Source organism: Chiloscyllium plagiosum, unplaced genomic scaffold, assembly GCF_037043375.1.
Source record: "Chiloscyllium plagiosum isolate Xiang-an unplaced genomic scaffold, Cpla_swu_hap1 HiC_scaffold_36, whole genome shotgun sequence".
Lineage (NCBI taxonomy): Eukaryota > Metazoa > Chordata > Chondrichthyes > Orectolobiformes > Hemiscylliidae > Chiloscyllium > Chiloscyllium plagiosum.
Window position 1 is genome coordinate 5790549 of NW_028270174.1, and position 27815 is coordinate 5818363.

General features: G+C 43.3%; 1 protein-coding gene across 2 annotated transcripts in view; it reads left to right on the forward strand.

Annotated features, from left to right (window-relative positions):
• Window positions 1-27815, forward strand: part of LOC122539507 (tetraspanin-5) — a 111815-nt gene that overhangs the window by 22398 nt on the left and 61602 nt on the right. The window contains exon 1 of one of the 2 annotated variants that reach the window (XM_087979912.1): window positions 23632-23735. The exons of the other annotated variant lie outside the window; for it this stretch is intronic. Within the exon in view, the coding sequence (XP_087836038.1) occupies window positions 23700-23735 (36 nt within the window). The 5' untranslated portion in view covers window positions 23632-23699. Of the gene's footprint in view, window positions 1-23631; window positions 23736-27815 lie in introns of those variants that run through there. 2 annotated transcript variants of the gene reach the window in all.

A 27815-nucleotide genomic window follows, 5' to 3' on the forward strand; every position in this document is an offset into this window, starting at 1 on the left:
CCCCACGCACAAAGCTGTGTTGACTATCCCTAGTCAGTCCTTGCCTTTCCAAATACACGTAAATCTGTCCCTCATACAACTTGCCCACCACTGACATCAGGCTCACCGGTCTGTAGTTCCCTGGCTTGTCCTTATCACCTTTCTTAAATAGTGGCACCACGTTAGCCAACCTCCAATCTTCTGACACCTCACCTGTGACAATTGATGATACAAATATCTCAGCAAGAGGCCCAGCAATCACTTCCCTAGCTTCCCACAGAGTTCTAGAGTACACCTGATCAGGTCCTGGAGATTTATCCACCTTTATGCATTTCAAGATATCTAGCACTTTCTCCTCTGTAATATGGACATTTTTCAAGATGTCACCATCTATTTCCCCACATTCTAAATCTTCCAAGTCCTCCTACACAGTAAACACTGATGCAAAATACTCGTTCCATATCTCCCCATCTCCTACGGCTCCACACAAAGACTGCCTTGTTGATCTTTGAGAGGCCCTATTCGCTCCCTAGTTACCTTTTTGTCCTTAATATATTTGTAAAAACCCTTTGGATTCTCCTTAACCCTATTTGCCAAAGTTATCCCATGTTTCCTTTTTGACCTGCTGATTTCCCTCTTAAGTATACTCCTACTACCTTTATATTCTTCTAAGGATTCACTTGATTTCTCCTGTCTCTACCTGACGTATGCTTCCTTATTTTTCTTAACCAAACGCTCAATTTCCCTTGTCATCCAGCATTCCCTACACCTACCAGCCTTTCCTTTCACCTTAACAGGAATATACTGTCTCGACTGAAGGAAAGGAAATTTGCCATTCTTATTTTGTCTGATCTCTATGTGACTCCAGTCACACAGCAATGAGGTCGACTCTCAACAGTCCTTTGAAATGATTGAGCAAGCTACCCCGTTACGGGAGGATGGAGACATTAGTGGTAATGTCGCTGGATTAGCAATCCAGAACACCAGACTTATATTCTGGAAACATGGGTTTGAATTTCACCATGGTTGATGGTGAAATTTGAATTCAATAAAAAGCTAGTCTAATACTGACCATGTTTGCACCGTCAATTGTTGTTTTAAAAAAAAACCCATCAGGTTCACTAATGTTCCTTAGAGAAGGAAACTTGTGATGTTCACTGATCTGTCATGTCTCCGTGGGTTTCCTCCGGGTGCTCCGATTTCCTCCCACAGTCCAAAGATGTGCAGGTAAGGTGAATTGGCCATGCTAAATTGTCCCTTAGTGTTAGGTGCATTAGTCAGAGGGAAATGGGTCTGGGTGGGTTACTCTTTGGAGGGTCGGTGTGGACTGGTTGGGCTGAAGGGCCTGTTTCCATACTGTAGGGAATCTAATCTAAAATAATAGCCTAGCCAACGATGGCCACATCCCATGAGCTAATTAACTAAAAAAAAGGTTAGGAATGGGCAGTGTTGGTCTTGCTAGTGACACCTATATCCCATTAAATAAATGAAGAAACTGCTCTAGAATGGAGGTGGAAGATAATTACAATGAGTGAGCCTTTGCGTTTAATTGTTTAATCAGACGATGTTTGCTTCACTTCAGTGTGCAGTACACTTGAAGTAAATTAGCCCATTTAAAAAAAAAACCTCCCTCTGTACAGTACTCAACAAAAACTTTATAATTTTAAAGAAGTACAACATAGCATCACAGTTCACAAAAAAAACCCTTCATCATAAAGTTTGCAAGAGAGGGAAGTGCAACAGTGTCATGGAGATTACTGGAAATGCTTCAGAATTGTTCTCTAGTGTGATTGTTATAGGCCAGCTCACTGCAGGAAAGCTGACACTGAACATGTATATGTCTCTGGGACAAAGTGTGTTTGTGGATGCAGCAAGTCTGTTGTACAGGCTGGACGAAGGCCATTGGTTTGTGTGTTGAGTTATCAAACAAGAACAAGTTTCTCAGTTAGACTGAAAGTTTTCAGTCCCCATTCTCAGTATCTGTTTTACTTTGTCCCTTGCACCAGCACCAGCGATGGAGTGGAGTCAGGTGAATGTGAAACTTCTCCAACGCCCCCTCTCCCAAGCCACAGCGGACTCTCCCTATTCCTTCCCCACCTACCCTCCAGCGGACCCTATTGTCCGCACCAGCTTCAAATGAAATGACTGCATGCCATGGGAGTTAATCAGACCACTAAAGCAAATCTGAGCTGCATCATTTACTAAAAACAAAAAGGAATAATAGAGACCGTAATATCATTGGTATTCCTTTCTGCAGAGGACTGTTGAGGCTGGGTCATTTAAGTATATTCAAGGCTGAGATAGACAGATTTATTTAGGGAATCAAGAATTATGGGGAAAAGGCTAAGTTAAAACCTGTTGGACAAAAATCACACAGCACCAGGTTATAGTCCAACAGGTTTAATTGGAAGCACACTAGCTTTCGGAGCGACGCTCCTTCATCAGGTGGTAGTGAAGGAGCGTCGCTCCGAAAGCTAGTGTGCTTCCAGTTAAACCTGTTGGACTATAACCTGGTGTTGTGTGATTTTTAACTTTGTACACCCCAGTCCAACACCGGCATCTCCAAATCATGGGGAAAAGGCAAGCAGTGGAGTTTGGATTATCAGAACAGGCAACTTTTTAAAAAAAAAAGTTTTGTTATTTACACATGAAAGAAGTGAAACTGTCATGGTATTCAAACAGATAAAAGACTCAACAGACAATCAAGGTATTTTTCAATGTATAATTTCAGTTACATCACACTGTAAACTTTTGCTATAAATTGTGTCCTCCACAATCACCTGATGAAGGAGTGGCGCTCCGAAAGCTAGTGTGCTTCCAATTAAACCTGTTGGACTATAACCTGGTGTCGTGTGATTTTTAACTTTGTACGCCCTAGTCTAACACCGGCATCTTCAAATCTGAACAGGCATGCTCACATTGAATGGCAGAGCAGACTCAATGGGCTAAATGACCTACTTCAGCATCTTATGGTCCTGTATAAAAAGATAACCGCTGGCAGTTTTATGTCCTTTGAAATGTTATTTTATTGCCCCAGAGAAGGTTGCAATTAGGAATGGGGAATAAATACTGCTCTTGCAAACTACACCGACATCCCATGATTGAGTGTCCCATGTTAATTTATTTTACTCATAGTAAATATTGTTCAAAGTTGATTAATTGAACTGTGTCAGTCCTCACTACAACAGGTTTAGTGCACCTGAAACCCAAAACAGAACAAGTTCCTACTCCTCCCTTTTAGTGCCACTAAATAATACATCTTAAGAGGCAGAAAAAACCCTGCAGCTATGCAGATAAAAAAATCTCTTGAAGGAGCCAACCACCTCCATTGGGCAACTTTGTCTCGTTCAGATAGTTGCAAAAGCCAACAAGACGTGGAAAGAAATAAATGTGTTTACACCGTAGACTACATGTCCTTGGGATGGGTCAAAAGTGCTTTAAAGTCAATGAAATACCTATGATGTGTCTTCGCTATTAATATACAGCAACCAATTCACAGGCAGCAAGCTCCCACCAACAGCTGTGTGACAATGACCAGATAATCAGTTTTCTTTTAAGGGTAAGTATTGGCCAGGATGTAAGGGGAGCCTCACCTATGCTCCTCTTCATACAGTGTCTTGGGATCTTTACGGTCCAGGGAAAGGGCTGTCTCAGTGTCTCATCTGAGAGGCAGCTGCTGTGAGAGTGCTGTGCTCCCTCTGTACTGCACCTGGAATGTAAGTCTAGATTTTGTCTAATGGGTCTTTGACCACCTGCATGGAGATGAAAATGTTGCCCACTGAGCCACAAAAGATCATAATTCTTCATTAAACATAGAACAGTACAGCACAGTACGGCTTTTCAGCTCTCAATGTTGTGTCGAACTTTTACTCTGCTCTAAGATCAGACTAACCTACATACCCTTGATTGTACTGTCATCCATGTACCTATCCAAGAGTCTCTTAAATATCCATAGTACATCTGACTCTACTACCACCGCTGGCAGTGCATTCCATGCACCCACCACTCTGTGTAAAGAACCTGCCTCTGACATCTCCCCAAAACCTTCCTCCAAACACCTTAAAATTATGTCCCCTCGTGATATACATTTCTGCAATGGGAAAAAGTCTCTGGGCTATCCACTCTATCTATCCTGTCAACATATTGTACACCTCTATCAAGTCACCTCTCATCCTTCTTTTCTCCAATGAGAAAAGTTGGAGCTCCCTCAATCTTCCTTCATAAGACATGCCCTCCAGTCCAGGCAGCATCCTGGTAAATCTCCTCTGCATCCTCTCTTACGGTTCCACATCTTTCCTCTAATGAGGCAACTAGAACTGAACACAATATTCGAAGTGTGGACTAATCAGGGCTTTATAGAGCTGCAGCATAACCTCGCGGCTCTTAAACTCAATCCCCCGCTAATGAAAACCAATTGAGAAATATCAAGGTTTTACTTTCCAAACTCAGAACCGAGTTTTCTTTTTGTTATTTGTAACTTCCTGATCACTTTGCAAATAGTTTATTGCAAAGAGAAAAGCACTTTTGAGATTCCTCATGCTGTATAAAGACAAAAAGGCTTACATCACTGCTTTGTATATTGTATATCTTCACTCAACACGATCCTGTCTAAAATTTGCATGGAGGGATGAATTGATTCTGCTATAGAAAAGATGTGAAACGTTAAAGGGTGCAGAAATGATTTACAAGGATGTTGCCAAGGTTGGAGGGTTTGAGCGAGAGGCTGGCTATGCTTGCGGCTGTTTTCCTTGGAGCGCAAGGCTGAGGGGTCACCTTTATAGAGGTTTATAAAATCATGAAGGGCATGGCATGGGTAGGATGAGTAGACAAGGTCTTTTTCACAGGGTGAGAGTGTCCAAAACTAGAGGTCATAGGTTTAGATTGAGAGCAGAAAGGAACCTAAGGGGCAACTTTTTTGTGCAGAGGGTGGTGCGTGTATGGAATGAGGTGCCAGAGGACGTGGTGGAGGCTGGTACAATTACAATGTTTAAAAAGTATCTGGATAGGTAGATGAAAAGGAAAGTTTAGAGGGATATGGGCCAAATACTGGCAAATGGGATTAGAGTAATTTGGGATATTCAGTCTGCATGGGTGAGTTGGACTGAAGGGTCTGTTTCTGTGCTGAACATCTGACTCTTTTTGGTCTGATGCCATAAAGCATAGTTTCCGTACTCTAAGTTATGACGGGACCTTGATTAACCGGTCGAGTTACTATTGTGATTTGCATGGTGCACACTGCATAGTATACTTGGAAACAAAACTAAGAATGTTATTGCTTGACATAAATTTTTAGCACAAGTCTTAAAAACTCATGTTGGAGGCAGGGTGAATGGAGAACAAATTAACAATGATAGTCAGATCTTCCTCTTTTTCCACCAACTTCAAGGTGACAAATAGCCAATTGTCAAGAAGCCTTTGTAAAGTTTTATTTGGGAGCACTGTGGGAGATTAGCGGTTGAGAATTAGGGTGGCGTGGTGGCTTAGTGGTTAGCACTGCTGCCTCACAGGACTCAGATTCGATTCCAGCTTCGGGTGACTGACTGTGTGGAATTTGCACATTCTCCCCGTGTCTGTGTGGGTTTCCTCCGGGTGCTCCGGTTTCCTCCCACAGTCCAAAGATGTGCAGGTTAGGTATTGGCCATGCTAAATTGCCCATGGTGGTTAGGGATGTCCAGGTTAGGTGGTTTAGCCATGGTGAATGAAATACAATACAGAGACTGGGTCTGGGAGAGTCAGTGCAGACTCGATGGGCCAAATGGCCTCCTTCCACACTCTAGGGATTCCATGGAGTATATTCTGAGACTGAAGTTGGTAAATGTTTGAACACTGTGACTGTGGAGGAATTTGGTGAGAGGTGTTAGGCCATGATATTAAATGACAGAGCAACCCAGAGTACTATGGACCCTTCAAGCTTGAAGCAACCTCAGAGGTTATGACCCAAGCACAGGTGCATCCCCTGAAGGCGCATTAAACACCTAGTTAGGAAGAAAGTTTTTAAAATCGCCATGTACTTCAATGAATAGGCTCCACAAGGCAAAATAAGCGTGGAGGGGACAAAGACATTGCTTTAGGACTACTTAAAATCCCTGTGAAGGCTGTCTGTACAGTTCACCCAATGCTACTGTCTTGTTTCCCCACAGCCCTGTAATCATTACCATCTCTGATTATGATCAGATTTCCTTTTGAAACCTCATGATTGAATTTACATCCACACTCCGCTCATTCGAGATCTTAGCCACTTGGTATTAAAAAATGTTTCTTGTCTTTTTACTGTGGCGTTACTCCAATATGTTGAGTTGGTTTGCTCAGTTGGCTGGTTTGTGTTGCAGAGTGATGCTAACAGCGTGGGTTCAATTCCCACACTGCCTTAGGTTATCATGAGGGACTCTCGTTCGCAACCTCTCCCCTCACTTGAGATGTGGTGACCCTCAGGTTAAACCTTCACCAGTATCTCTGTCTTTGAGGGAGCAGCCCTATGGTCCAGTCAAACTCTGATGACTTTAGATCTTTAGTCTAGTTTATGGAAACAGAAAACTTATTTTGTAATTGCAACTGATTAAAGCTGCACTTCCTAAAGTCTTTAGTTTATAAGCAAACAATGTGAATTGCATCAGATAGTCCCTCACTGTGATCACATTAACACTGTCACTCCCCCAGCAGATAATATTATGCAAAATATTCCTTCATGAATTTTTAAATTATATTACTTACAGCGTGGAAACAGGCCCTTCGGCCCAACAACTCCACACCGACACTCCGAAGAGTGTCTGTGTGGGTTTCCAGACCCATTCCCCTACATTTACCCCTTCACCTCACACTACGGGCAATTTAGCATGGCCAGCTCACCTAACCTGCACATCTTTGGACTGTGGGAGGAAACCGGAGCACCCGGAGGAAACCCATGCAGACACGGGGAGAATGTGCAAACTCCACACTGACAGTTGCCTGAAGCGGGAATTGAACCTGGGTCCCTGGCGCTGTGAGGCAACAGTGCTAACCACTGTGCCACTGTGCTGCCCACTTTGGTATTGATACAGTATTTTCCAGTTCAGTTCCAGCTTTTGTTTTGGTCAACTCCCATGTGATGAAAGCCACATTCCAGTTACCTGTTTAAATTATTACTTACATCTGTCTGCTAGCTCTTTGTGATTTTGGTATGTACTTGGAATTGCTCAGATCAGTTTGAATCACCTTCAATTTTACAAACTGTTCCATTACAAAGCCCATTCATAACTGCAGTTAATCCATTAGGAAGGGGAAAACCTAACAAATATGTTAACTCCCTATCCCAACAACCCTCTCTCCACATTCATCTTTATTGTCATTAGACTATTAGGCAGTCTCCTGTACATTCAATCAGCTGAAGTGAGCATGACTCAGAAAGATCAATCTGATACGAATTGGCTCCATTGTGACTTCACTATGAATGACCAGCTATCAAAGCATGTAGTTTTTTTCCCTTGCTTCCTGGTTTAATTGGTTGTTGTAAAAGTGTAAATTCTATTTCATTTACAAACATTATGAATGAATAAGCAGGGTCTCCTACTCCCTTACCTGTCACCTTTAATTGAAAGTTGGAATATGTTTGTCTGATGTGTGTCAGTTTTCAGAAAACAGGACCCAACTGCAAAATGTCAATGTTTTACTGATTCACTTTACTCTTTGCTCTAATAATCTCTTAGTGTTTACAGCTCCATCTTATCATAAAAAGTTCTGTCACAGAGCCCTGCTATTTTCCTGATGATTGAGATAAACCAGGGCACTGATAAAAACAAGATTAAGACAGATTTAAATGCAGTTTCACTCTTCAGTAATTGGGATATATTTTTGACACACCCTCCCAGTGTTATTTCTTCTCCATCCAGAATGTAGTGAAACCTATTCAGGAATGAACTATCCTGTTCTAACATTTGAAATAGTCCAACATTCTCATCCACTAGGCACCAGGGATGGGGGTGGGCCAAGAAATAGAAATATTTATGACCAGTGACTCTGTGACATTACTCATTGCAACATTTTGTTGCAACTAATCCCCAGGCAAGGTTCCTCTATTTGTTATGGCTCCAGACTAGATAACATAACTTGTTAATTTCCAACATGAGGTGTGTACTGACTCCCCTTCTCATTGTGTGTGTGTGTGTCTCTCTCTCTCTCTGTTTCTCTGTCTTCCCCAGCCCCACGCCCACCCTGGTTGATTGCAACAGGATTAATTTAGAAAAGGATCCATCCAGTTGTGGATACCTTTCTCCAAGACAGATAAATGTATGTTCTAAAAGGAGCCAATCTAGCCAAGCTTTCTAAGTTATCTTATGAATGTAGTTGTTAGAGTCAAGGCGAAGTAATAACACAACACATATACACAGAGAATAGTAACAAGAAGCAAGTCCAGAAAAAAAGCTGAGTTTAAGTGAGATGGGCAGCATGGCAGCTCAATGGTTAGCAATGCAGTCTCACAGCACCAGGGACCCAGGTTCGATTCCACCCTCAGGTAACTGTCTGTGTGGAATTTGCATGTTCTTCCTGTGTCTGCCTGGGTTTCCTCCCACAGTCCAAAAATGTGCAGATTAGGTGGATTGGCCTTGCTAATTTACCCATAGTGTCCAGCGATATGCAGGGTAGGTGGATTAACCATGGGAAACCCAGGGTTACAGGGATAGGGTAGGTGTCTGGGTCTGAGTGGGATTTTCAGAGGGCCGATGCACACTTGATGGGCCGAGTAATCTCTTTGTGCACTGTAGAGATTCTTTGATCCATTAACCTGTGACTCATTCATGAAGAGTAGATATTAAACCTTGGCATTGATAGTGTTGATGTTGATAATTGACCCGTTGATCTCAAGATTCCCGGCTGTTAAGGTTGATTGGAATTCTTTTAATTGCATTCCTTTCAGTGGTGGCTGGCTGTCAGCACTCCATATAAGGAAGCATCTTTTCCCTTTCTTTACCTGAAGTGCAGAAGTCAAAGTTTAATGAATGTACTGAACTGTGATCTTCGTGGCACTCTCTCGGACCTCATTCTACTAACACACACAGAGTAGAGTTTTTAATCAGTCTTTTGTATGTCACTGCAAAGGTAAAACACATACATATCTACAGAAAATGGCCTCCACTGAGGGGAGGTTGGTTGTCAACCTTTTGTTATATCTTGCTCTTTTAGTCTTTGTGTTTGAGGTTTCACTGATATTGTGCCAGTGTGATTTTCCATGGGTTCACTCCAGACTCAACAGTCACTGAATTTATATCCACAGTCATCTACTAGCTGTGGAAGGCCTCTTTTAAAGGACACATGTTGGAATCAAAGTTCAATATGTTCATTAGTATTTATGTTATATATACGTTCGGGCCATTGTCATGACAAGGCGAATAGTGTGTTATGGAGTGGCAGAACTGAGACTTGTCGTCTTTACTTCCACCCATCTCAATGTGCACGTGTGAAAATGTATCAATTCTTTCTGTTAGCCTATTAGAGCTAACGAGCTGTGAGACACTGCTTTCAAGTTTTCAACAAGAGATTCCAGAGAGGATGTGTGGAAGAACTTTTTTTAATGCAGCGAGTGGTTATGACCTCGAATCCCTTGCCAAAAAGGATGCTGGAAGGGGAAGCAATGATTTCCAAAGGAAATCAAATTGATACCTGTGGGGAATAAACTTGCAGGGCTGCATGGATCGTATGAGGGAATAGTACTGACTGGATTACTATAAAGAGAGCTGACATTGACTCAAACGGCTGAGGGGCTTGCTTCTGTTTTGTAATCTCTAAGTGCATCTATCCATCAAGTATAAACCTGTAACGCTGCATCATTCAGAACTAATGAGAAGAAACAATGTACTTTATCATCAAGCAGTAATTCACTCCAAATCTCTCCCTAATAGCCAACTATGTAGATTGCTGGATTGTGATCTGGGAACAGTCAGCCTTGGTGTGGTGGGTGGAGTAGGGAGATTAGCTGTCTGAACTGCCACCAAAAAATATTGTTCATGATTCCAGTCTTTAAGAAAAGAAAGCTGATTTAAAATCACATTACCACAATGCCAGTGCATGACGTTAACTTCAACCCTGGTGCTAAGTCTCACATTTTAACCACTCACGATTTGATAATATTACCATAACTGAATTCCCTACTATTGAACATCCTGGGGGTTACCATTATCCAGAAACTGAACTGGACTCCCTATATAAATAGTGGTTAGAAGCTAGAAATCCTGCAGTGAGCAACTCATCTCCTGACTCCCCAAAGTCTACAAGGCACAAGTCAGGAGTGTGATGGAATACCCACACTTGCCTGGATGGGTGCAGCCCCAACAGCACTCAAGAAACATGGATGTAGGTTTGCTTGATGAGCTGGAAGGTTCGTTTTCAGACGTTTTGTCACCATACGAGGTAACATCGTCAGTGAGCCTCTGGTGGTGTAGCCCACTTTCTTTTTATATGTTTGAGTTTCCTTGGGTTGGTGATGACATTTCTTGTGGTGACATCATTTCCTGTTCTTTTTCTCAGGGGGTGCTAGATGGGATCCAAGTCAATGTGTTTGTTCAGAGTTCCGGTTGACTCTGATCTCCAGCATCTGCAGTGCTCACTTTTTCGCTCCATACACTATGGGACAGACAACACAAGAATTTTAAGAGGCAGAGTCATTGAAGGAATTCTTACTAGTTAATTATAGATATAATTACGACAAATGTTCCCAGAAATAGATGCAGAATTGTCAACAAACTACAAAACCGGAAAACAAATTAGCACACCTAACTGGTCAAGCCTGTTTACAATAGGGGGTAATCACATGCAAAACAGTCAAGGCAAGCTCTGATGTATTCTAATGTTCTTCACCCCAGAGACTCTGCCAGACCTGCTGAGCTCCCTCACCACTTTGTTTTCGTTTCAGATCTCCAGTGTTCTTTGTTTTATTTTATTCTGTGTAGTCCTACCTCTCTGCAAAAGGATATCAATTTAAATATTGCTATATATTATTCTACTTGGAATTTGGAAGCATTTCTACTTTTAACCATTTCTTTCAGGATTTAACAAACTGATTCCTGCAACGATAATTATCTTTCAAACCACCAATCCTCTATTAAATTGTTTGTATAGTTTCTTTATTAAAAAGGGGATCGGGGCAGACTCTTGTTTAAACCACATAGGTACCTTGCATGACTGGAAGGATTACCATATCGTACTTTTGATGTGTAGTCACTGTCAATTTTTGAACTCAAAATATTGAGTCCTGAATGCTGCAGGGTCCCCAGCTGAAAATTGAGATGCTGCAGCCTTCTGGACTCAATAACAGGTTCAATAATTTTCGGGCCTGAGAACCTTCTCCCATGTCCTTACCCAAACCCCACACACCAGGCCTTGTCATTACCTGGGCTGCTACCACAACCAACCCATTGTCAGTTACTAACGGTTCCCATTAGCAGCTCTTCATTCTCCTAGGCTGACCATTACCCATTCCTTTGTCCAACTGTTGTCTGTCTGTCTTTCTCTCTCTCTCTCTCTCTGTCTTTCTCTCTCTCTCTCTCTCTCTCTGTCTCTGTCTCTCTGTCTCTCTCTCTCTCTCTCTCTCTCTCTCTCTCTCTCTCTCTCTCTCTCTCTCTCTCTCTCTCTCTCTCTCTCTCTCTCTCTGTGTGTCTCTCTCTCTCGGTAAAAACAATGACTGCAGATGCTGGAAACCAGATTCTGGATTAGTGGTGCTGGAAGAGCACAATAGTTCAGGCAGCATCCGAGGAGCAGCAAAATCAACGTTTCGGGCAAAAGCCCTTCATCAGGAATAAAGGCAGAGAGCCTGAAGGGTGGAGAGATAAGCTAGGTGGGGGTGGGGAGAAAGTAGCATAGACTACAGTAGGTGAATGGGGGAGGGGATGAAGGTGATAGGTCAGGGAGGAGGGTGGAATGGATAGGTGGAAAAGAAGATAGGCAAGTCATGGGGACAGTGCTGAGCTGGAAGTTTGGAACTAGGGTGAGGTGGGGGAAGGGGACATGAGGAAACTGTTGAAGTCCTCTGTATCTGTGTGTCTCTCTGTCTCTCTGGGCTCCACCGTCACCTATCGTTTAGCACCCCCTCAGTCCCCACTTCAGCATATATAACAAGTTTTCCTAGTTACAGTCAAAGAACACTAACTACAACCTTTTCTTTCAACTGGTACTGTGGGATTGTGTACGCCTACCTGAGAGGGGTGATTGAGCCCTGTCTAATATCTCATTTGAAAGGTATTGCCTCTGACAGTACTCCTCAGTGTGGAGGGAAGTGTCAACTTTCTGTGCTCAAGTCCTGGAGAGGGAGTGGGGCCCATAAACTCAATGGTAAGAGTGCTAACTGAGCCACAACCAGCAGTGCAGAGAAAGGTGACGTACCTGATTCAGTGGTAAGGCTGTTACCTCTGAGGTGGAGGCCTCTGGATCTAAGCCCTGCTCCAAAGAGAAATTGCATCTAATGTGAGCAGCCCCCAGTCCCTCTAGGTACACCTGCTCTCCAATCCTGGCCTTTCCAAATCCTCGTTTTTTTGCCCGAGCCCAAAACTCTGGAATGCCTTTCCCTAAAACCCCACCTCCCACACTCACTCTTGCTCGCTCACTCTCTTTTGCTCGCTCACTCTCTTTAAGACACCCATTTTTGACCATCTTTGACCAAGTTTTGATCACCTATTCTCCTATCAGGTAGAGAGGGGCAATAAATGTTTGCACAGCCAATGATGCCCACGTCCCGTCAGTGAATATAAAAGCAAAAACCTTTGCTCCAATTTTGTATGTTTCAGTGTAAGTGAACATTGACAGCATGATATCAACCAATGCACTGGAGATGAAGAACAATTGTAAGATGGGATGCAGTGAGAGGGCTAATTTGAAAGAGTCACTGTGAACGACTACAAACTAGAATTCATGACTGGAATTGCAGCAATGACTCCTGATTACAGCAGAGAGATTGCTGTAAACCAAACAATTGAGTGAATAGGGGAATGTTACACAATTTAAATGGTGTGCTAGATTGGGGAAATTATCGAGTTAACTTTACCTTGGACAGAAGTAGCAAGTAACTATAATTTGCCGAACAATAAGGAAAAGGCAGGACTTTTCCTTACGTGAATCATTGAGTTGCTATTGTAGAAAGCTAGCATGAACATGGTAGGGGGCTGAGTGGTGCCCTTCTAATCTGCAAGTTTTCGGTGAGATCAGTCTGGGAGATTATTGGAGATTGGTTGTGGTTCAGAAGCTCTGGGTTCAAGTCCCAACTACTCCAAGGACAGAGTACAACAATCAAGCTGACACTGCAGTGCAGTGTTGAGGGAGTGCTGCGTTGTCGGAGGTACTGTGGATGAGATGTGAAACTATGGAACCCCCCATCTGCCTGCGTGGGTGGCTGTAAACTATTCCTTGGCACCAATTTAAAAAAATTCGTTGAGCTGGGAATTTGTGTTGCAGACGTCTAGGTGACATCCTCAGTGCTTGGGAGCCTCCTGTGAAGCGCTTCTGTGATGTTTCCTCCGGCATTTATAGTGGTTTGAATCTGCCACTTCCGGTTGTGAGTTCCAGCTATCCATTGCAGTGGTCGGTATATTGGGTCCAGGTCGATGTGCTTATTGATTGAATCTGTGGATGAGTGCCATGCCTCTAGGAATTCCCTGGCTGTTCTCTGTTTGGCTTGCCCTATAATAGTGTTGTCCCAGTCGAATTCATGTTGCTTGTCATCTGCGTGTGTGGCTACTAAGGATAGCTGGTCGTGTCGTTTCGTGGCTAGTTGGTGTTCATGGATATGGATCGTTAGCTGTTTTCCTGTTTGTTCTATGCAGTGTTTTGTGCAGTCCTTGCATGGGATTTTGTACACAACATTGGTTTTGCTCATGCTGGGTATCGGGTCCTTCGTTCTGGTGAGTTGTTGTCTGAGAGTGGCTGTTGGTTTGTGTGCTGTTATGAGTCCTAGTGGTCGCAGTAGTCTGGCTATCAGTTCGGAAATGCTCTTGATGTATGGTAGTGTGGCTAGTCCTTTGGGTTGTGGCATGTCCTCGTAGAACTACGAAAGCAACCACCCCAACACACACAAAAGAAGTTGCATCAAGACACTATTCAAAAGGGCCACAACACACTGCAATCCACCAGAACTGCAAAAAGAGGAAGAAGAACACCTATACAATGTATTCGCCAAAAACGGATACCTGCACAATTTCATCAACAGATGCCTAAGGGAAAGACAACGGAACGAGGACATGCCACAACCCAAAGGACTAGCCACTTTACCATACATCAAGAGCATTTCCGAACTGACAGCCAGACTACTGAGACCACTTTCAGTGTATTTTCTTTTAACCGTTGGCTAGATGAGTACTGCTGAAGAGAGAGACAAGTAGGAGGCTGGAAGAACACAGCAAGTCGGGCAGCATCAGGAGGTGGAGTCAATATTTCTGGTGTAAACCTTCAGGACTTGTCAAAGTTTTGGGTATAACCCTTCTTCAGGATGAAGAGAGAGACCCTGACAATTACAAAGTGAGATGTTTCAGGAACTTGCCTTTTCTACCCTCAGCTCTCCACCCCTCCCCCAAACCCCAGCAATATATTCTTTCAGCAGTTGAATTATATTGGCTGTCTGCCTCAAACACTTGCAGCATGTAGACAAAGTGTTTGTGGGATTCGCTTGAAGCAGGAGCAAATGCTGGAATCTGTACTGAAAACAAAAAATTCTGCAGATCACAGCAGGTCAGGCAGAGTCCATAGGCAGAGAACAAGCTAACTTTTGAATCTAGACGTCTCCTCTTCAGAGTTAAAAAATCACAATACCAGGTTATAGTCAAACAGGTTTACAGCATTTGGAAGCACTAGCTTTCGGAGTGCTGCTCCTTCATCAGGTGGTTGTGGAGTCTCTTTATCAGAGTTGACATGAAGTGTGGAGGGGGCAGCATTTCTGCAATGGTGTTGGGGTTTGGGGAGTGGAGTGATGGGAGAGAAAGGATGTTGATAGTTCAGACTAAGTGTTGGGAATGTGAGAATGGCAGAACAATGGTGTGTCTAACTGCCAGACTGGAAAGCACAGACAGTCCCACTAGAGTGGGGGGAGGGGTGGGAGGACGGACATGGTGACAGAGAATGTGACAGGTAAAGCAAAAAGCAGGGGAAGGAATGGGAGTGAATTCACAATCTCAAATTCTTGTAGCTTTACTTGTTGCATTCTCTGTTACCATGTCCACTCTCCTCCGCGCCCCACCCCCGTGGGACTGTTTGTTCTTTCCTGTTAGACAGTTATACACACCATTGTTCTGCCAAACTCACATTCCCATCACTTAATCTGAACTATCAACATCCTTTCTACCCCCAGCATTCCAACCCCTCCACCCCTTGCCTTGATGTTGTCCCCTCCGCACTTCACATCAGCTCTGATGAAGAGTCATCTAGATTCAACGTTAGCTTGCTCTCTCTCCATGGATGCTGTCTGACCCATTGTGATCGCCAGCATCTTGTCTTTTCAAATGTTGAAGTAGGTGAGAGTTTGAGACAGTTGCCCCATGCCTTAGTTGCAGAACTTTTCAGGAATGGGGCATCCTGTTGGTTAAGATGTCTTCTCTTGTCCTCCCAACTTGAAATTGCTGAATCCCTGGTTTGATAATGGGATCAACAATCAATCTTCTTAATGAGATTCAGAGATTGAGCAAGGGGCTGGAATGCTGAAGGAGACAATCTGGTGAATTATGGTCAAATTGGAAACAAAGGGAAATTGAGTGGGGAAGGAAGTCTGGATTAAGCAAAGGCAACAAAGGAAAAGTCATGACTTCAATAAAACTAAAATTCTTAAACACTAACAATATGCCCAGAGGATTTGAAATATTCTCTTTCTGTGATGTGCTGCAGATTGAACGAAGCAGAAAAGTATGACTCATCATTGAATAGTCCTTATTCCTCTCATGTAGATGCTGTAATTTTAATTAGTGTTTCATATGCAAACGTAGCCAACCTATTACAGTTAAGGGGATCTTGAGGGCATTTGTGAGACTATTGGAGAAGTGGCATGTTTTCTTCAGGAACTTGGGCAGGGCGGTGACACGTGGTTAACACTGTTGCCTCTCGGCACCAGGGACCTGGGTTCGATTCCACCCTCAGGCAGCTGTGCAAATTCCATACAGACATTCTCCCTGTGTGTCCGTGGGTTTCCTCTGAAGGCTCTGGTTTCCTCCCCAGTCCAAAGAAGTGAAGGTTCGGTGGATTGGCCGTGCGGCATTGCTCATAGTGTCCAAGATTGTGCAGCCTAGATGGGTTAGCCATGGGAAATGCTGGGTTATGGGTCTTGGGTGACTATGAGTGGGATTCTCTTCAGAGGGTCAGAATGGTCTCAGTGGGCCAAATAGCTTGTTTTCATTCTGTGCGGGCACTATGGTTCTATGTCTTAGAGCTGAAAATGTGTTGCTGGAAAAGCGCAGCAGGTCAGGCAGCATCCAGGGAACAGGAGAATCGACGTTTCGGGCATAAGCCCTTCTTCAGGAAGCCCTTCCAGCATCTGCAGTCCTCACTTTCTCCTCTGTCTTGTAGCCATTTACAATGCACCCAGACCCTATTCCTCTTCACTGGTGCATGGATTCTTAAATGTTAATAATGGGAGCTATTAAACTCGATGTGAACTTGCTCTGCTCCTGTATTTCACAAGCAAGCTAAATGCCTTAGTGGAGGAGGTACCATTAGAAACAAAAACATAAATTGCTGGCAAGTCTGGCAGCATCTGTGTGAAGAAAACAGAGTTAACATTTCCAGTGGGGCGATATGGTGGCTCAGTGGTTAGCACTGCTGCCTCACAACGCCAGGGACCTGGGTTCGATCCCCACCTTGGGTGACTGTTTGTGTGGAGTTCACACATTCTCCCCATGTCTGCGTGGGTTTACTCCGGTTTCCTCCCGCAGTCCAAAAGATGTGTAGGTCAGATGAATTGACCATGCTAAGTTGCCCATAGTGTTAGGTGCATGGGTCAGGAGTAAATATAGGGTGGGGGAGTGGGGATGGGTGGGTTGCTCTTCAGAGGGTCAGTGTGGACTTTTTGGATTGAATGGTTTATTTCCTCACTGTAGATAATCTAATCTAATGTAATTTGATCTAAAAGTCCGGTGACTTGTTCAGACCTTCATCATGTACTGTTTGAATTCATTTCAGAGGTTTAAAAAGATGAAACAGATGAAAACGTCGCACTTGCAGAGTGACAAAACCTTTCTCTGATTGTGTCTCTGCTAAAGACTGCTTTCACATTGGCACAGGTGACTCTTAAACAATTGTCACATCCCCAACTTGTACTTACAATATAAAAACCTGTGTAAACACAGCACTAACAACCAAAGGCACTTGGGATGAAAAGCCGATAATGATCTGAATAAAGGGCCGTTCAGTGGATTTTAAGGTGAACCTTTAAAACTGGATGGGTTTAGAGCAGGAATTTCCATGACATTGGGCCTGGGAGGCTGAAGGCAGCATTGCAGCAAGTGATCAACAGGAGGCTGGAGATGAATAAGGAGAAAGGGGGGTTGAGGAACAAGAGATCGAGGTAGGAGGTTGTAGAATTTGTGGTGGGGTTATCGCCTCTTCCAGCACCTCTACATGCTTCAAGTTTTAACGTTTCACAGCTGTTTCAGCCTGAGATGTAGGATTCCCTGCATAAGCTTCTCCAACTTATTCACTCTCTTTCCTCCTCTAACCTTGCCCCGTTTGTCAGGTGTACCCCTTTATCTGGCCCAGTAACCATCTGAGCAGTTGTTGCCTTCAGTCAGAGGCATTACTCCTTGGGCTACACTGTCTAAACCTCTGACCCTGACTGTAAGGGCAGCAAGTGTATGGGAATACTATTAACTTTAAGCTCCTCTCTGAGTCAAACACTGCCCTGACTTGGAGCTATGCTGCATTTCCTTCACCGTTACTGGATTAAAACCCTGGATCTCCCTCCCCAAAGGCACTACCTAATCCCTATGTACACTGGATGCACTGCAGTTGCTCAAAGAATTCTCAATAAATTCTGGGCTTTCTAATGGTGCCCGCATCCTTGCTTCAGGTGGTGTTAAAAACTTGGTTAAAAGGGCCTTTCTCCCCTTGGTATTACACAGAAGCTTTTACAAATCTGTCTTCAGATATTAAACAGACAAATTAAACAATGTCCTTAATATCAATGATAAAGAACCTTTGAGAATCGAGAATCTGCTCCCATTCTTTCTCTCTGTGTCCTATGCTGAAAATGAATATCTAAGTTTTTGCAGGTTAATGCTGTGCCTTTGGGAAGAACTTGTTTCTGGTACTTTGTATTCACTGTATATTCATTGGCAGAGCTGATAATCCATGCACATAAGCATCACAGCTGTAGTTTGAGAGCCAGAAGGCAGCTAGGAGTGGTTTAACATTCATAGTGCCATATTGTGTGTGAAATTAATCAAATGGTCTTTAATGTGCAGGCCAAGATGCAATAGAACCCTCTAGATTGATGAATCCTCTTGTGTTTCCAGCCTTCAGTGGTGAAATTAGCTGAGTGTTTCGGATGGTGTCCCGTACAATAGAGGATTGTCCTTCTAACAGAGGTTCTATTGAGCAATCATAAACAATGCGGCAAGCTAGGAATTCAATGGAAGTTTCCCAAAGCGGTTTTCTATGGTAAGCTGGATTGGAACAATTTGGGTTGGTCACAGAGAATCTTGTTAACCCATCAAATAGGTCTGCCCATTCCTCATCCATGTGGGTGTCGATTGCAAAGGCAGTTTACAGCTATGAGGTGCGTTTTGCAGAACTCGCAGTTAATCTTCTCCCCATATATCTGTCCCTACTTTTCAAGATGGTAAGAGACTTTGATTTAGACAATACTGTTGAAAAGGGTAGTGCATCTGACAGAAGCGTGTTTGTACAGTTCAGTAAATACTTAGTCCTGCCTCTTGCTATGAGCCACCTCCCCATGGAGCATGTCGTTGGGGAGGTGTCATCTTCCATTCTGTCGACATGCTCAATCCAGGGTAGCTTTCTTTGTTGGATTTGCATTGGCAGCTCAGCATATTGGCCCACAAAAGAAATTCTTTGTCAGTCATTCTGTCTTTCCAAGTGAGGCCAAGGAATTTGGGCTGGCCATTTAGAACTGAGCTGAGGAGAAATGTCTTCACCCAGAGAGTGGGGAGACTGTGGAATTCTCTGCCACAGAAAGCGGTTGACATCAAAACATTGAATGTTTTCAAGAAGGAGTTGGTTATAGTTCTTGGACTAAAGGGATCAAAGGGTATCAGGGAGAAAGCCGGAACAGGGTATTGAGATGAATGATCAGCTATGTTGAATGGCAGAGCAGCTTGAGAAGGGCCAAATGGCCGCCTCCTGCTCCTATTTTCTATGTTTCTGTAATGTGGCTTAGACACTAAAGATTAAGATCATTGAGCATTTGTTCTTGCCAGATGTAATTTGACCAGAAACAAAAAAACGCTGGAGATCACAGCAGGTCAGGCAGCATCCATGGAGAGAGAGAGCAAGCTAACGTTTCAAGTCGAGATGGCTTGCTCTCTCTCCATGGACGCTGCCTGACTCGCTGAGATCTCCAGCGTTTTTTGTTTTCAATACAGATTCCACCATCATAGAAATCATAGAATCCCTACAGTGTGGAAACAGGCCACTTGGCCCAACAAGTCCAGACTGACCCTCCGAACAGTATCCCACCCAGACCCACTCCCCTACCCGAATTCTCTATATTTACCCCTGACTAATGCACCGAACCCACACGTTGCTGAACACTGTGGGACAATTTTGCGCGGCCAATTCACCTGACCTGCAATCTTTGGACTGTGGGAGGGAACCGGAGCACCCGGAGGAAACCCACGCAGACCCACGGGGAGAATCCCTGAGTGGAATTTGCACAGTCTCCCGAGGCCGGAATCGAACCCGGGTCTCTGGCGCTGTGAGGCAGCAATGCTAACCGCAGCCACCGTGCTGCCCTCTCTGCAGTAATCTACTCCAACATTGTAATTTGACCATGCTTTACTGCCAGCCAGTACTGCTGTCAGGAGTCAGACCTTGTAGAGGCTGCAGGTCAGTTTGTTTTCATGACTGTTTTGTTTCTTGGATAAAGTTTATTGTCGCCTTTTCTGTTTGTCTGCTGAACTTTTTGTTAAGAGACAAGCAGCGTGTCCTGGTCACTGCAGGGCAAGGAATTTGCACAAGTTTTTTCTGTTAAATTATAACAGAATGCAAAGTTCAAACTATAAAACGAGATTGAACAGGTTGTGTCTGTAGAAAAGAAACTGGCTAAGAGGAGACCTGCTGATGGTCTGCATGTTGATCGTGTTTGATAGGGTAGTCCAACCAAGATGGGGGGGGGGGTGAATCAGAAACCAAGGCCGTAATTATAAAATAATAACTGTTGAAAAAGCTCAGCAGGTCTGGCAGCATCTGTGGGAGAAATTACATTTTACATTACATTACATTACAGTGTTGAAACAGGCCCTTCGGCCCAACAAGTCCACACCGACCCGCCGAAGCGAAAGCAAAGTTAAAGTTTCTTCAGAACAGACCCTTCCATTCTGAAGGGAATGGTTTCGGTAGTTAGCATAGATATGTTTAAGAAAAAGCCAGGTTGATGAGTGGGAGGAAGAAAGAATATTCTGGTTGGGTGTGAGGAGACTCAAGTGGACCATAAGCAACAGAGTGGACCTCGTGTATCAAATGGCCTGTTTTTGTGTCGTAAATGCTTTGTCATTCTAATTACATCCCATTGTAAGGCATCACTCTGCCATAAAGACAGACATGAAAATTGAGATACTCTAAGTAATGAGTCATTGACCCAGATGTTACTTCGGACATTGAATTTGTTTGGAGTGAGTTAACATCTTGCCCATCATTTATACTTGTTTGATCTTGGTGTTTCATTTTAAAAGCATCTTGTCTTCTGTTCCAGCTATGACCTGCTAATTTGTCACATTCAGTCACCTGATGCTTTGTTTGCCTCAGTGGAACCATGCGTGTGGCTGATTCATGGTTTTGTAATTATACTGAGCTGCTTTTCAGTCGTGTGTGTGTGTGTGTGTGTGTGTGTGTGTGTGTGTGTGTGTGTGTGTGTGTGTGTGTGTGTGTGTGTGTGTGTGTGTGTGTGTGTGTTGCTGTACATAATGTATCTGTCAAAGCAGAATTCTGGAAAACCATGGAGAATGACAGATGCCTAATTTCTTCAACGGGAAGCTCAAAGTGCTGATCCCCACTTCAAATATAAAGTAGACATTAATGTTAGAGGTGTTCTACTGTTAAACAAAACAGAAGTTGCTGGAAAAGTTCAGCAGATCTGGCAGCATCTGTAGAGAGAAATCAGAGTTAATGTTCCGGGTTCTGAGGAAGGGTCACCAGACCGGAAACATTAACTCTGATTTCTCTCCACAAATGCTGCCAGACCTGCTGAGCTTTTCCGACAACTTCTGTTTTTGTTTCTGATTTACAGCATCCACAGTTCTTTTGGTCATTATTGTTTAATGTTGACAATATCAGAATCGACTGTTTGGCTGACGGAGAGAATTGTTGAGATGTTGACTGGTCCATTATGCTGTGTAATGAATATGTGCCTGACCCAACTCTGTTATAATTTGTCCTGAGGTTTTGCAGATCTATGAGCTGATAAGAGTATGGTGTATGTACACTTTTATATCAAGCTCCATCAACTTGTTAAAAAGGTAAAAACAATGACTGCAGATGCTGGAAACCAGATTCTGGATTAGTGGTGCTGGAAGAGCACAGCAGTTCAGGCAGCATCCAAGGAGCTTTGAAATCGACGTTTCGGGCAAAAGCCCTTCATCAGGAATAAAAAGTTGATGAAGGGCTTTTGCCCGAAACGTCGATTTCAAAGCTCCTTGGATGCTGCCTGAACTGCTATGCTCTTCCAGCACCACTAATCCAGAATCCATCAACTTGTTTCAATAACTCCCACACTCAGTGCAGATCCTTTAGAAAGCTTTGGTTAATTCCCAAATTCTTCATGAATTATATTACTTTCGAACGAAGAAGAAGCTTCACATAATGAATATAATTGAGGGTACATTTTAATTAATAGAGTGGGAGGAGAGAATGGAGTAGTTTAATGGACAGCAGAGTATATTGGCAGTGTGTGTGCGTTCCCACACAAACAAAACAAGTGCATTACAACACAAATTCAGCTTCTAGATAATGAATAAGCTGTTCGACATAGCAGCATATGGATATTCCAAGCTATGAGAATTAACACACCCAGGGGAGGGAGAGCAAAGGCATAGTAGAAATGTTACTGGATTAGTAATCCAGGGCCTGAGGCTAATGATCAGGAAGTATGGGTTCAAACATCCCACCGTGGTCAATGGCGAAACAGCTGGAATAAAGAACTGGGTGAATAGCATCCATATAATCACCCATCTGGGTCACTAATGCTCTTTAGGGAGGGGAAATTGCTGCCTGTACCTGGTCTGGCCTATATGTGACTTCAGATTTACAGCAATGTGATTAACTCTTGAATCATAGAATCCCTACAGTGTGGAAACAGGCCCAACAAGTACACACCGACCCTCTGAAGAGCATCCCACTTAGACCCACCTCTCACCCTATAACCCTGCACTTCCCCATGGCTAACACACCTCACCTACACATCCCTCAACACAGTAATTTATCATGGCCAGTCCACCTAACCTGCACATCTTTGGATGGAAACCCAAGCACCTGGGGGAAACACAGGCGGACATGGGGAGGATATGCAAACTGCGCGCGCACACAGTCACCCAAGGATGGAATTGAATCTGGGTTCATGGTGTTGTGAGGCAGCAGTGCTAGCTACTGAGCCACTGTGATACCCCTAAACTGCCCTCTGGGCAATTAGGGCTAAGCAATAAATGCTAGCCCAATCAGTGATACCTACATCTGATGGACAAATAAAAAGGTTTTAGAAAATACTTATGGAATTGGAGCAAGAGCAGGTCAGATGTCCCTTCCAGCCTGTTCTGCCATTCAGTGAGATTGTGGCTCCTCTATTGACTCCCGTTTCTAGCTCTATTCACATATTCCCCAATTCTCTTAATCACTTTGTACCCAAGAATGTATTCGTCACTACCTTGACTATGCTCCACACTTGAACATGCAGAGCGGTCTGGGCAGTGAATTACAAAGAATCACAACCTTCTTAGTGAAGATATTTCTCCAAATCTCAATTTCAATTATCCTGATACTACACCTGACTGCCCATCCCCATATCCAAACTTAGATTCTCCAGCAAGGGGTCTACATCCTCTCTACATCTATCCTGTCAAACGTTTATACCTTTCAGCAGTGACAGTTCTGTTTTCTCCAGACGATATGGGCCCATTCTACTCCAGTTGAGGAGGCAGTGCCTTAGTGGTAATGTCACTGGACTAGCACTACTGAACTTCAGACCAGGGCATGGTTTAGAATCTGTTCATGGCAGAAGGTGAAATTTGATTTCAGTAAAAATCTGTAATAAGTTGTAACTAAAATGTAACTATTGTCAATCATCATTTAACAGTTGAGAGTGTGGTGCTGGAAAAGCACAGCAGGTCAGGCAGCATCCAAAGAGCAGGAAAATTGGCATTTTGGGCAAAAGCCCTTCATCAGGAATTCATTAACCCCCCCCTCTTCCCCCCCCCCCCCAAAAAAAAAGCAAAACGCTCAGAGAGGCAGAGTGGTTTTACCTCCTTCATCTTTATTCTGGACCCTGGAGGGAGAAAGAACGATCGCCCATGTACATAGAGACATGAGTTCACAGTCTTCTCTGGAATAGCAGTTTCTCAATGAACTTGCATCATTTTACAGGGAGGAGCATCCAGGTAAAGCAGCATACATGTTAATTGGGTGACCATTATAATCAGTGAGTGTCAATAGTAAAGATAAAGCCATCTACTGTTACACAATGAATAACTGACTTCACATAATGTATACTTTCCACCTTGTTAACTGACACTACATACTGAATGGTACCTCATCTTGTTAAATGGCTCTACATAATGAATGCTTTTCCACCTTGTTAACCCCTTATCCTTGCCTCCAGCACCCCATTGTTAACTATAAGGTCTTAGCTGATCAGAGTCATGCTCAGCTGAACCACTTGTTTCACTAAACTCAGCATGTAACTCTTACCCTGCCTGCTTCTACCCTATATACATTCTCACACTAATATCCCTTAGGGATGGAAATCTACTATCCTTACACAGTCTGGCCTATATGCATCTCCAGACTCTTAGCAATCTGACTCTTAATTTCCCTCTGGACAGTTAGGGGTGGGCATTAATTATCATAGCCAGAAGCACCCACATCCCATGAATTTTGTTTTTAAAAAGTGGTCAATAAGATTAAAGTGAATCTGTTCTCCCAGTGAACAAAAGAGAAAAAAATGGCAGCCGTACAATCTAATTTAAAAATAAGTTAAGGGAAGGAACTTAGTGGATTTAGTATAAATTTTGAAAAAGATGGGAATGGCGAAATTAATAAAGCAGATCTTCTATATGTTTTTCGACTCAACCTGTTCAGGGATGTTATTCACAGCCCTGAAGCTGGTCAGACTTGAACCTGGTTAGGGCACTGCCACTTTGCCACTAGAACCCTCATCATCCCTGGGTATAAAATAAATAGATTTAGAAGCAGCAGCTGTGCTAATCACAATTTTACAAAGTCCAGAAATTGTGGAGTTGAATTCCAAATGCCCCACTGTTACTCTGGTCTTCCGTAGCATATGGGTGTGGCTGGCATTTATACCCCAGATTGCTTTACAATAGTTGGGTGGTGAACCTGCCACATTCCCTGGGTTGGGGCATGACCGCAACAGTGCCTTTGGGGAGGGAATTCCAGGATAACGCCACAGGCATCCAGTCATTTAGCGAGGGAGATAAAAGGTATCACCCGAGCCATTTTATTGGAATCGAACATCAGAGTGATTGAGCAAATATCAGTTTGGGTTTGTGATGGGGTGTGACATTATCTGACTCACCTAATTTGGTTTCAAGAGACTTTCAGCCATGGTGCTGTTTACAGAAAACATTTGATAAGTTCCACACAAGTTAGTAGCAAAAATGAGAACATTCAAGAATTGGAACTAATGACATTGAGTTGGTAATTAGTGAGGAACTGGAATGTGGAGCAGGGACATAAAGAGTATGTACTTAGATTGGCAGAATGTGGGAACTGATCTTCCCCGAAACCTATAATGCAGCCTCAACTTCTCACCAGGTAAAGATAAAGAGAGGTTTGAGGATTATATGGAAGTACACAGATGAGAGGAGGTGGTTACAAAGGCATGTTGGTATCTGTCTTCAAGGGACCCATATAGTGTTTTTATGCGCTACATTGATGCATATTACTGAAAACTTCTACATCAATACTCTCATCATTCTAAGCTGCTGTTTTGCAAGTGTTTAGGTATTTTCTAATCAACTTGTTCAGAGATGTTACAGACCTTCAGAGATGTGACCTGCCTTTGGAGCAGGTGGGACTTAAAACCAGGCCTGTTGGAGGATAGAGGTAGGGACATTATCACTGTGCCTCAAGGGCCCTTTTGGCTGTGCAGCGGGTGGGACTTGGTCTCTCTCCTGTTGGTATTGTTGTAATATGACTGCAGTAAAACAATATAACTTAAGAAAAGTTAATTTCCTTTAAGATTTGAACCTAAAGTTAAATCTTTAGCTCTTGGCCTGCTTTTAGATCAGTGCTTCCCAGATGTTTTCCCACATGGACCCCTTACTGAGGTTCCATATTGTGCCGACTGAGAGTGTGGGGTTTGGGGACCATGAGAACAGTGGCCTGTTGGAGCAGAATCACTGTCCTAACTTAGCTGAAGTTCTCCAGCTGACATTGCTGTCTCCAAGTGCGACCGTCTAACTGCAGCTTGGGATCCACTCTGTTTTCAAGTGAATGGTGCTCAAAATGACCCTTTTCCAAAGCAAGTTTACAGGTTCCCAAAGCAACAAATTTGAAATAAGTTACTTGGGCACTGGGGACCAGACTGTTCAGATTTGAGGGAGTCAAATGCAGCTTCAGGACTCGAGCTTGGCTGAATATTCCTGCGATTTCAACATGTTGAAAGCTTCTGCTTTGTCTGTTAATAGTAGAGTTTGATTCCTCTTAATCATCTTCAGCTCCCAGCAAGAGACTTGTTGCTTTGTTTCCTTTCTCTTAAATGCAATCATTACCCTGGAACCTTCAGCTCTACACCAATTCTCTGATATTGAAATAGCTTCACTTTGCTGTTGGGTGTTTGGTTGTTTAATTTCCCAAAGCCAGCTGCATCCCACACAGAAGTGAAATGCATTAGCAGTGCCAAGATCTGTGCTTTGTAAAGAAATGTTGAGGTGGGTGTATCTTTACACCACTGAGTATCATCCTAACAGAAACATGTTCTGGTGGATGGGGGAGGTAGCAGCAATATTGTGTCAAATGTTGGGAGGCTCAGCTACCATGAGGGTATAGGAGAGGTGAAACAACGGGAGTTGCGTTTATAAGGCACTGCACAGAGAGACATTATCTGGCAACAGTTGACCAGCGACAGGAGGTATTGGGAAATGTGTGCAAAAGGTGTAATCTTGGATCAGTGGCAAGATTAAGGACCATCTTTAAGCAGGAGAGAAATTCCAGAATGGTTGGAGAAGGCAGCGCTGGAGCTTGGGTTCCAAGTTAAGTTTTGGAATCCATTAAATGAATGCCTCAAGATGAGACCTAAGGTGTCTGTGTGCAAGCAGAATATAGGGAGCTAGGAAATGACAGGACCTCAAAGGTAGTAATCTCAGAATCACTCCCAGTGATATCAGGAATAGGAGAATAGACCAGATGAAAATATGTATCTGAAGATTAGATAAGGAGGGAGGGATTTTGATTCCTGAGGTTTGGAACTAATTCTGGGGAAAGTGAGACCTCTATAAGCTGGAAAGGTCGCACACCAGCAGATTGAGTCCCCATATCCTCTCTCCAGGTACTTTGGGGGTGGGTTAACACCAGAATGAGAGATGAGAACCTGAAAGGGGAGACTCAATGGAGAGAAACAAAAATAGAAATGAAAGATTGAAATATAGAAAACACAAAAGTGGAAGGCAGAGGAAACAAAGGCTACCAGCAAATTGGGCCAGAGTATAAAAAAGTTGAAAAAGCAAAGTCCAGGTGGCTGTATCTGAATTAATGGAGCACTTGCAATAAACTAAACAGATGAATAGTATAAATAGTTGTAAATTGGTGTAAAATGATTGTAGTTGCAGAAATATAGCTTCAGGGTCATCAGGGCTGGGAAATAAATATCAAAAAATATTTAGAACGGACAGGCAAAAAGGAGAAGGTGGTATCATGGCATTATTAGCAAAAGGTGACTTGAGAGCAATAGTGAGAAAAGATATTGGCTCAAAGTCTAGATGTAGATCAGACTAGGTGGAGCTAGGAAGTGAAAAGGGATGGAAAGCATCAGTGAGAATTGCCCACAGGCATCCAAATAGTTACATTAATGCAGGGAAAACACAGGCACTGTAAATTAGGGAAGAATATAACAAGGGTGCTTCAGTAATTATGGGTGATTAAATCTATATATATAGACTGGATGAGGCACATTAGCAAATCTATATATACAGACTGGGTGAATCGCATGAGCAATAATACAAGTGGCAGATGAATTCATAGATTGTGTACAACGTTCTTTTTAGACCCATACACTGAGGAACCAATGTGGAAACAGGCTGTTCAGAATTTGGTGTTGTGCAATGAGAGGAGCTAGTTAATTTTCTTATTAGGTGATGTCCCTTTAGGGAAGCGGGAGCATAAAATGATGTAATCCTTCTTTGGGATGGAAATCAAAATGGTCAAGTCCAAAGCTAGAGTATTACAGGTAAACAAAAGGAAACTACAGGGATATGAGGGGTATGTTGGCTAGACTGGGT